At 41.9% G+C, this 10937-nt stretch overlaps 1 protein-coding gene across 2 annotated transcripts; it reads right to left on the bottom strand.

Moving 5' to 3' along the window:
* Positions 1 to 136: 136 nt before the first annotated feature.
* On the bottom strand, positions 137 to 9388 carry ncapg (non-SMC condensin I complex, subunit G). 2 transcript variants are annotated; one of them, XM_058073320.2, is made up of 22 exons: positions 9317 to 9388; positions 8945 to 9061; positions 8643 to 8861; positions 8074 to 8302; positions 7790 to 7935; positions 7626 to 7710; positions 7333 to 7525; positions 7117 to 7266; positions 6334 to 6474; positions 6136 to 6259; positions 5675 to 5764; positions 5127 to 5303; positions 4572 to 4682; positions 4198 to 4317; positions 3913 to 4119; positions 3659 to 3840; positions 3420 to 3585; positions 2495 to 2662; positions 1291 to 1414; positions 1163 to 1210; positions 1008 to 1068; positions 137 to 364 (listed from the first exon to the last, which is right to left on the bottom strand). In XM_058073320.2, exons 2-22 carry the CDS (start codon positions 9050 to 9052, stop codon positions 238 to 240), a joined length of 2976 nt encoding a protein of 991 aa, XP_057929303.2. In that variant the 5' UTR covers positions 9053 to 9061; positions 9317 to 9388; the 3' UTR covers positions 137 to 237. The 2 variants fall into 2 exon arrangements, with proteins under 2 accessions (XP_057929303.2, XP_057929295.2); XM_058073312.2 differs by lacking the exon at positions 9317 to 9388 and having other exon boundaries at positions 8945 to 9308.
* Between the last annotated feature and the right edge of the window lie 1549 nt (positions 9389 to 10937).

Here is a 10937-nt window from a genome sequence, read left to right as displayed (position 1 = left end):
TACCAAGTGAGCCGCTTGATTTTAATGTTCTGAAACATTTTAAGTTTATATCAGTAGATGGAGGCTGTGTACGACCAAGTGTACCAATATTAGTATGAGAAGTGGAATAAGGCATCTAGATTTATTACATGCACCTTTATTTTTGTTCAATTTACCATATACAAGTAATCTAACCGGAATAAATGTATAATCTACTGTGTGCTTAAACAACAATTTGTACACAGTGTTATTTTTTTTCTAAGAAATATTAGCCTCCTGGTTGATGAGGGGATTTAGATCCAGTTTTGTCTTCTCCAGGGCTGCAGTCTTGGCCCTACGTGAAGGTCGCACCGCAGGGACCGAGTCAGGAACGTTTTCCCCGTCGCTGTTTGCAAAATGACAAAAAAATAAACTTTCAAATAAATACAGTAATCCCTCATTTATCACGGTTGAAATGGTTCCGGGCCCAACTGTGATGAGTGAAATTCCGCTAAGTCGGATTCCTTCATTATAAATGGAGTATTTTCATTGTTAAAAGCATAGAAAACCTGTTTATGACTTCTAAATATGAGTTTTAACATCATTAGAGCCCTCTGGACATGAAATAGCAACCCTATAGTTAACTTTATACTCCTATTACTCAGTATAGTAGATCTAATCTGAGAAAATAAGCCCTTTAAGACAAATAAAACTTGTTCCCCATTTATGACATGCTACACCGGACTTTTCACGCACACGCCAAACTTCAAAGCAAAAGAATAAACATGGGGGATCTTTGAAGCAGCAAACAAATGATACTTTATACTGTGAATATGACGGCCAATTCAAATATCCAGCTAACTAATGCTGTGTACTTTACCTGACGGTAATGCTAGCTTTAGCCAGAAAGTTGACCAGACCAAATACTTTTTTTTTTTTTTTTTTTTTTTTTGAAAAACCGTGATAGAGTGAAGCTGCAAAATTCAAACCGAAATATGGCGAGGGAAAACTGTAATCCCAAAAAAAAAAAAAAAAAAGACAACTTTTACCTCTCCTCTGATGACTTGCTTGGTTTTCTGCCTCCTTTGGCTGTACACACCTTCCTTTGACCTGTGTACATAGTACAACAACAGCTGAGCTCACAATGCTGAGTTACTATGAGTACAAGTTTTTCATTAAAAAAACAAAACAAAACATGTTGTACCCCTTTTGTCTTTTTTGGCTGATTTAGATGGACATTCCATTGCCGTTTCTGTGGGAAGAACATGATTCATTCATTGTGGTTTGCATGATCCACAGCCTTGCTCCTTTTATACGACTTTGCATTCATACCATCAGCGTTGACATCCAGTGGCTGCAGTGCGGTGGCGTTCAGGAGCTCGGCTTGTTCTTTGGAATCCACCAGGTAAGAAATCATCTTCTCCAGAGCTTGGAGACAGATGCGGTCCTTCACCACCTGAGGGACGAAATGAAGCGTTGAATGGAAGCGGACATAAAATACTCCGCCAGTCTCCAGGTGCGTGGTCAAAAAAAAAGAAAATCCGATAACTGTCGGGGGTGTGGAATTAGCACTGTGACAGATTTATCATGAGTGGTCAGCATCTGGCAGCTTTATCTACCTCTGCATATGCTTTAAAATGGTGGATGTGCTACTGAGCTGTTGGTGTGAAACTTGTGTGTTGCTTACAATGAATGAACTCACAAGCGGTAGTAATTAGGGATCGACTGATATGGTTTTTTGGGGCCGATGCTGTTTTTTTCCATCATATTTGTGGCCGATACTGCTTTTGATTCCTCAATTTACATGAAAAATGACCATGATGTAAAATATTCCAGGTCTCATGTTTAAACAAATATTTATTGAAATGTAAACACTGAACACAGTAGGATTCAGCTTTCTTAAACACGCATTTAAACGGCATTATCAACTTTAAAAGGAATAAACATTCAACGGCGGTCAAGTGGTTAGCGCGCAGACCTCACAGCTAGGAGACCAGGGTTCAATTCCACCCTCGGCCATCTCTGTGTGGAGTTTGCATGTTCTCCCCGTGCATGCGTGGGTTTTCTCCGGGTACTCCGGTTTCCTCCCACATTCCAAAAACATGCTAGGTTAATTGGCGACTCCAAATTGTCTATAGGTATGAATGTGAGTGTGAATGGTTGTTTGTCTATATGTGCCCTGTGATTGGCTGGCGGACCAGTCCAGGGTGTACCCCGCCTCTCGCCCAAAGACAGCTGGGATAGGCTCCAGCAACCCCCGCGACCCTCGTGAGGAAAAGCAGTAGAAAATGAATGAATGAATGAAATTCAACCACGTGCAAAACAATTTTGCCGTAGTTTAAATTTATCTAACATCGATGTGATGACTGCTCCTCCGCAGCGTGACGCCCCCCTGCCGCCTCCACACACAAACTCATCACACTGACACAATTTAGTACGAAATATAAAACATATGTACATCAGCGAACCTACGCGCGTATCGGCCAATTACAGCATTTCCAGTAGTTGCGTTATTGTACGAGGTATAACGAAGTACCTGGACAAGCTGCTGCAGAAGCGACAGCAGGTCTTTCTTGACCGTCTCCTCTCTGCTAAGCTCAAGGTGGTTGAGTGTCTTGGCGTACAGACGCACCTCGGGGGCGGTGGGGTCCTTTAGCATCTCCCCGCATATGCGCACTGCCAAGTAGTCATGGACGCTCACTTCCTGAAGCAAACAAACATTGCACAGCAATTCCGTCATTGTCTCTCTGTGGACTTGCAATGATTAGCTTTTTCTTTGGCTTGTGTGTGTCTGGGCCATTTCCACAAGTAACGACACAGAGGAAACATGGTGATAACCATACAAAAGGGGAATTAAAAGCTAGCGACCCTCAAGTTATTTCCTTTAAACCTAAATAGCCAAAAACTTACCACTTCCACACGGATAGGGAGGATAACTATTAAGAGTTATTTAACCTTTAACATGAACATTAATCAAACGTAATAATTTTTTCTGGGTACATGATACCATACAGCATCCATATCAAACGTGCGCGGGCCGCACTAACATTAAACTTTCATATCAAGGCGGGGGCCTCAAACTAGTGTCCTGCGGGCCACATTTGGCCCACGGCCCGCGTGTTTGAGACCCCTGCTTTAAAGTCTCGTCTTAAAACCCATTTTTATTCTCTGGCTTTTGACTCGGAGTGAGTCGTGTGGTCCTGTGTCTTTTGGTTCTTTCTTTTTATTTATTTTCTATTTTATTTTTTTAGACTTTTATTGCTTTGCTTCTTGGTTTTAATATTTTAATATCTATTTTACTATTTATTTCTGAAATGATCTTTTAGTTTTGGACTTTTTATTTTACTAGTCTGTGCAGCACTTTGGAAACTCTGTTTATAAAATGTGCTATATAAATAAAGTGGATTGGATACTCAGACTCAGTACATCTGGGGTGGTCAGATTAGTAGGTGTTTAATTACCTCTGTGTTAGCTGAGCGTTTCACGAGTGCGCTCGGACGAGTCAGTTCCACCAGCAGCTCGACCACGTTGTTCACATCCACCTCAGCGAGAGGAGACGTGGCGGGAGCATTCAACAGAGTGTGTACAGTCAGAAGGAAACTCTCCTCGACAACTTCCTGGTGAGCCCTAAGACAATCTCATCAAATGTCAGTACTTTTTTTTTTTTGTTGAAAAAGCAGCAGTTGTAGTCATCGTGTACCTGCTCTCGCGAGAGTAGAGCTGGAAAAAGACGCCCAGGCAGTGTCTGAGGCGGATGTCGTCCTCTGTGACTGGGTTGTACCACAGCAGAATCAAACGGGAGAGAATCTTGGCGCTGGACATGCGGCCGTTGTACATCAGTTTGGCCAGGCCCTCTGCCGCCTCTGTACGCAGCTCCGCCACCTGCGTGGCACATTTTGAGACACGTCTTAGCATCCGGACTCTAACAGTATTAGCATCTTCCATTACGCTGACCTCATTATCCAGCAACTCTGACAGCATCACCATGATGCTCTGAGCTGTATCCTTAGCCACTTCTCCCTCCTCGTCTTCCTCCATCCTCTCTGCTGACTTCTGACCAGCCGCGGGTTCCGAGAGCAACTGGAAGCCGAACAGCAGCAGCAGATCGATGACGGCTCGCAGCGCGCTGATACGAATCTTGACGTCGTCGAGCTGCGCAATCTGAAAAAATACACATGCAAGTTTTCCGACTGAGAACTCACGCGGAGTTTTACAGACATTTGTTTTTTTTAACATTACCTGTAGCAGGAGGACCATGTGGGTCTTGGCAAAGTCCATGCAGTGCAGAGCACATGTACCGAGACAGACCACCGCCATACTACGGACAGCTGGGTGAACACTGGCAATGCTGGGCAGAATCTGATGGGAAGAAAATGCATTGATGCATCTCCCTTGGAATTAAGCCGACTATGCATTGTTAGGATGACACTGTGAGCTTTGTGGAAATGAGTCCTTAACTTACAAACTGAGAAGACCACAAAAGAGTCAAATATCAGTTTGTCGCAGAGACCCATTATTACATCAATGCAGAACGCCTGATTGTGTTCTTCTCAAAATAACAAAATACATGTACAACATACGTTTCCGGTGTCAAATAACAGTTTGTGTTATACCAGTGATGACATCAAGGCGCTTATTGTTGGGACGATTCTGTTCTTCAAGTTGATCTGCTTCAGCAGCTCAGCACACATCATAAGACACCTCAGCAGAGTTTCTGGGTCGTTCTAAACAGACAGCAAAACGACACGTTTGTTCTGCACTTAGAATATGTCTTCTATTAGTGGACTCTTCTGTTATAAGCCTGAACCCAATTCAAATAAGTGGCTCCCCTCCAACAGAACAGGTTTATTACAATACTTTAATGAGAGATAAAATATAAGATTAACCATGATAAGACACCCAACATAAATGAAATCTTTTAATATATTAACCTTTAATAATACCTAGGACATTTTTAAGACAAAATTAATCTTGGTTTTTAAATCATGTTTGTTGTCAATATCAGTGAAAATTATGGCAAAAAAGCTCAGACTTGCTCAAAATGCTTTTAAGCCAATAAAATTATTGGAATATACGTACATAATAAGGTAAAAATCCATGCCCGCTATGAGGAAATATGGCTGTATGCACACACTGGCAGAGGTGGTGCTTCTCGTGTCATGAAGTACCTTCTCAGTGGGGATCTCAATGTCGGCCGGCTGAGCACGCTCTTGGATGACCTTGTGCTCCTTCTCCAGCTCTGTGATGGACTCCTTCAGCTCGGCAGCACGATTGAAATCCTGTCCTGCAATGCACTCCTCCAAGGCTTGTTTGGCCTCCAAAATCCGCACCTTCACCTCTGCTAGCTGAACGGAGGAGTGATTGGATGGTGTTATTCGTTTGGCTGAAAGCACTACGGCAGATTCTTGACAGGATCCAAACGACAACAAAAACAATAACAGCCGTCTGGAGACTATAGTCCCTGAACAAGGGATCAAGGTGTTTGCAGTGAATAAGACTTGAACATCTGAGCTGAGGATGCTTACTGAGATTATGATGCCAAAACAAATATTAATCCTGACAGCTTCTTGCTGAGGTAAAACTAGGGAAACTTAAAGTTACAAAAACATATCCAACTTTAATCAGTCAGACATACTTTGCCCGGTAAAATATAAGCAGCCATCTGCTAAATGGAGAATGAACAGCTGGAGGGAATTACCAGGATATGACTCCCCACCTGAACCTGCTGGCGACGGCTCAAATTCTCATCCAGTGGCTGACTCGCTTCTGTGATTGGCACCCGCAGGTCGGAGATGATTTCTGCGACCTGTACAGAATGGAAACAAGTTCCCATATTGCACTTTCATGGCAGTGATAAGACTGTAAACAGCTGGGTGATAATTTAATAAAACAAACAATTTTCATGAATGTGCTTTAGTCATCAGCCGTCAGGACCATAGGTCTGCTTTCATGGATGACTAAAGAATTTCAAACATAGTCACATTTGAAATGCTGAAATTAGGATATTTACAGTACATTTTTAAATGAGGTGATTAATCGATTACCAAAATAGTTGATTAATTGGATGACTAATCATCAATTTGTCATTGCAAGCATCCTTAATGCTACAAATGGCTTGCATTCCATGGAAATTGCTTGATTATGGGAGTCTGAGAGAGAGAGAGAAATGGGTCTCACAATCTGAACGCGTCGATGATCGTCAGACACGAGTGTGAGGAGCTTGTCTGTGACCAAGACCACCAGTGAGGAGGGCGTCTGGGACAGGGCCAACATCTCCTGCAGCACAGCCAGAACACGCTTCCTGCAATGACAGAAGATTATCAGGCTGGAAAATATGAGCAACAAGCACCCCAATGACGCGTCTGTGGCTCTTACCTGCCACCCTCCTCGTTGGTGTCCAGGCAGCTGATTAGATGGATGAGCTGTTGGGAGGTGAACGTCTTGGTCATCGCCAACTCCAGCTGGTTCAAGTCGGCCCTCTGCTCCTCCGACAGCACCGGTACTCTCTGCAAATACCTGTAGCATGTCAGAAAAGTTACAGAACAGCAAAGGCTGTTACCCACAGTTTAGCTTATGCAAGCATCAGGCAGAAGTGGTCGGAGTTTCTGATTCCCGGCCAGCAAGAGAAAAATATGCTCATCTGTCAACAGCACTTCATACAGGACTGTTTAGTGAACATGGGCTACTATGAAGCTGGACTCTGCCAAACTATTGCCTTTCCAACATTACTTAGTCATGTTGAAGAGTCAGAATCTCTAAGTAACAATTTAACAGAGACCTAACTGTTGTTTTTTGTGTAATTAATGAACAAAAAGGGTTCGGCAGCTCTCCGGAAGTCCTTGGGCATATGACCAAGTACAGCGGAGTGGGCTCAGTGGGAGGTGTGTTTGGAGGAGGGCCGGGGGTGGACTAAATTACACAGGCCGTTTGGGTGGGAGGCAGGAAATCTTTGGAAACAATGCTGGAAGAGGTGGGGAATCTGAAAGATCTAGAAAGCTTTCTGTGCAAGTTATCGTGGGTTGCTGTTCTATATGAGTCCACAACCAAATACAAAAGTATAATAGGTCCACTTTAATAACTTCAGTAATGGGAATACACAAGGCGGATATACACTTCTTTTTGAGGCACACATTTTGATATTTGAAGTATTTCTCATACCCGGAGAGATAGTCTGTGTACGTAGCAGCATCTGGTAACACTCGCTCCAACATTTCATCACCATCATCTCCTTTTCCCTTGATGAACTCGCACAGAGCTCGCCAGTAAAGCACATTCTCACATGTCAGAGATTCCATTGGGATCAGCTTCCTGTTAACACACAGATTCAACCATTATGCAAAGGCAAAAATGTCACCTTTACAACTTCAAGTGTACCTGTTGTCCAGTTGTATTCTGTTCTGCAGCAACTCGTCAGCAGCCATGTCTTTGAATATGGCTTTCAGCGTTTCTAGAGCCGTTTCGGCACAGTTCTCCACATCCAGCCTATAGAGAAGCTCCACCACATTTCCATCCAGACGGAGCAACCAGGCAGGCAGCAGACGGGAGCAAACCACCTCCTTCACGGCTTCTACATACAACACAGAGCCAGTTGAGCAAAATCATTTACATTTTATACAGAACAGCAACATTAAAAAGCTGCCTGTAAAAGAGCCAGGCATATATTTTACCTGATGTGTCATGGAGTCCGTGCTCTAGCAGACTCACTCTCTGCGCAATGGTCAGAGCTTTAACATGAACTTTATCAGCCAGGACCTTTAAAACAAAAGACAAGTTAACGTGTGGTTCCATCAGGAGAAATGCATCTAACCCACAAAACTGCACATGTGGTTACCTGGTAGGCTAACTTGCGAACATTCTCTTTGACATCACGGGTGCGTTTTAGTACTTTGGGCAAAGTGTGAGGAGACATGGCAATGCAGGAGAGGACGGCGCGTCTCACCTCAGCATTGGTGTCATTCTCCAGGATCAACATGAAGGCTGAAAAGAGGAGATAGAAGACAGATGCTAGTATATACAAAATATACTATCTATAGTAGTTTTACTATGTCAAGGGCAGCAATACAATAATTTTAGTATAAAAAACTAATAGATGACCCCATCCACACACACACACACCTTTGATGGTGGGACAGTCAGGATCACTTGGTTGCTGCAGTCGTGTCATGGCCAAGGCGGCCTGTATCCGCACGTTGGGAAACTTGTCCGTGACACGAACTAGCATGGCTTGATGGATGCGGTCGAAGAGGTCGTCGTCGATCTGAGCGTTCTCAGCCATGCTGCCCAGCAGTTTGTTGATCAGTTGGCACACACGAAAGCGCACCGCATGGCTGTTGGCCTTGTGAGACTGAAAAGACAACAGAAAGAAGAAAACTGAATAAATACACAGCTGAGTTATAGGATTCTGTGCTTGCAAGTTATTCATTTATCATTTTTTTTATACTGCTTGTTCGATTTTGGGTCATAGGTTGACTGGTTGCCAGTCAGAGAGCACAAACCAAGGTTCAAACTCCCTCAGTTGGCTTAAGGTGCATGTTTTGGGATGATTTGGGAAGAGAACAGGCCGGGTCGAAGAACATGAAAATTCCAGAATACTTAACAGTTGGCTATGATTATAAAGCACATGAAATTGGCCTTGTGCAGAAAGCAATTGTAAGAGTGCGTGCATACAATTTATGTATACATACCTCTAGCAGAAAGTTGAAAATGAAACTCAAAAAAGGATGATCATCTTCTTCCTCTTCATCTTCTTCTTCCTCCTCGGCTTTAGGGGCAGCTTGGAAACTTGTGGCAAACCTCGCAGCGAATTCAATGACATTTTCCACAGTGGGCTCACGCTTGTAGACAATCATGGCATGTTTCAAGCAGTTGACAAAATCCTCGTGGAATGAAGTCTTGTCTTCGAGCTAATAAAGAGAAATGACGATTATGTATCGATAGACTTATTTAAAATATATCCCATGAATTAAAACATCTCCCTGGCACTCACCGTGTTGTAGCGGCTTTTCAGGCTGGCCACCAGCTTCGCCTTGTTGTTGTGGCTTTTCTGGGCGCGCTGAAACGCCTCCTTGACGTCTATTTCGTTGTCTGCATCCATGTTTTCTTTCTATACAACCAAAACCGAACTTTAAAGAACTGCGGGCTGTTTTCACTTCTGTCTCTTGTGTATCACTAGCTAAACTCCCGTCGTGCTTGCCTGTTAAAAACTAATACAACGTAAAACGTAACGTGTAAATGTTAATGTCTAAAGCTCCAAAGAGACGCCTCGTCAAAAAAATATATATTTTTAAACAAACAACATTTTAAATCGCGACGATGAACTTTAAAATAAGTTGTTAGTTTTGGAATTAAGGAGAACTACCTTTTCGACTTGTTTGCTAGCACCGCAGACCACTACCGCCTGTTTTCAAATTGAACAACCGTTGCAGTCTCGCGAGAGCCAGAAATAGACGGAGCTTTTCTCACAATATACCCTCAGTTTAGTCTTGCAGGAGTACCGTTTAAAAACAAAGAGAGACTTTTGGGGATTTAATTACAACATTCAACATCTAATTTAACATCCTTAAAGCAGTAAACATACATTACATTTTCATAGTATTCATAATTCATTATAATTAAATTATAATTATTTGTTATCTCAAAACACAACCTATTACGGCTTTACACTGTCTACTATGTCAATGTTTTAATAGCGTTGCCCCCTTTGTTTGCTGGTGTCCAAAAGGGTCACAAGTCTTTTGGAGTCACAGCAAACTGCTCACTTGTGAGCAGGGGATTTCTTATATGGAGAAAGTTGGGAAAATTCCAAGAAAAATAGACTTGTGTGACAACAACTACCCAGGCCAATGTGATTTATGTTTATGTTGTTCATATTTGGTGTCTATTCTATCTATTTATTCTCCACATTATTATTGTTATTATTATTTATTATTACTTATCTTCTTTTGTGTCTGTTATTATATGGGAGCCAGGCAACGACATTTCGTTGACAATTTCACTACTGTGTTTTTGTGCAATGACAATAAAGGGAGTCTATCTATCTATCTATTTTATTTCATGAGTTCCAGAATTCCTGGTAGCTCCCTGCCTAATGTTTTTGCAAACATCTGTGGAAATCAATTCAATAGATTTCTCACACTTTAACTGAGTAAAAAGCAATTAGTTGTCAGTACATGACCATGGTCTGACTCTGATCCACAGAGAAGTGTAGCATATTGTCATAAAGTAAGTGTTTTTTGTGTACTTGTGCATTCATCTGTGGATAGTTTGACACACCCTTCAACCTACAGACACAGCAGCTGGATTAGGAAAAACAGCTTTTGTTTGGAAAAGGGACAATTTCCATAATGTAGAGCTTTCTTTGTTTTCAAGGGACATTTGAAAAACACAATGGAGGACATCACTAAGCTGTTCTGCAAAGAACAGAACCGTGTGTGCCCACAGATTTAGTCAGGGTGATATGCTAGTGATGATAATTAAATAAAATCATGCTTTTCAAAACCACAATAGAAATCATTAATAACAGGATTAGGAATTCCATTATTAGAAATGTATATGCATTTTAGCAGACTTTCTGTTAGACAGATGCACAATGATGTATTTTTTTCATGTGGTTTAATGTCTCCACTGCCTCAGTTGTTTTTCACTTTCTATTTGTACTGCTTTTTGACTTGGCTTATTACAGACTTTACCACCTGATTTATTTTCTTCTTTTCCAACAAAATATTCATAATTATTCATCTTTTAGTTATTTTCTTTTGTTGTTTACACTATGGTATATTTGTGTTAGACCTGCAAGTGTTTGGGAAGTATCAAATCTATGAATAATTATGTGAATAATTAGATTGAAATCAATGCTGATAAATTATTAGTAAATCAAAGCATTGAAGAAAAATGCTGTATTCGCTGATGGAGAAAGACAAGATCCCCCCACTCCTCCTCCTCCTCTTTCTCCGGTGATGGAGAGTGATACAGCAGCACCG

This window comes from Doryrhamphus excisus, linkage group LG9 (assembly GCF_037039965.1).
Source record: "Doryrhamphus excisus strain RoL-2023G ecotype Guam linkage group LG9, RoL_Dexc_Guam_v1.1, whole genome shotgun sequence".
NCBI lineage: Eukaryota > Metazoa > Chordata > Actinopteri > Syngnathiformes > Syngnathidae > Doryrhamphus > Doryrhamphus excisus.
This window is presented reverse-complemented; position numbering and strand designations above follow the sequence as displayed.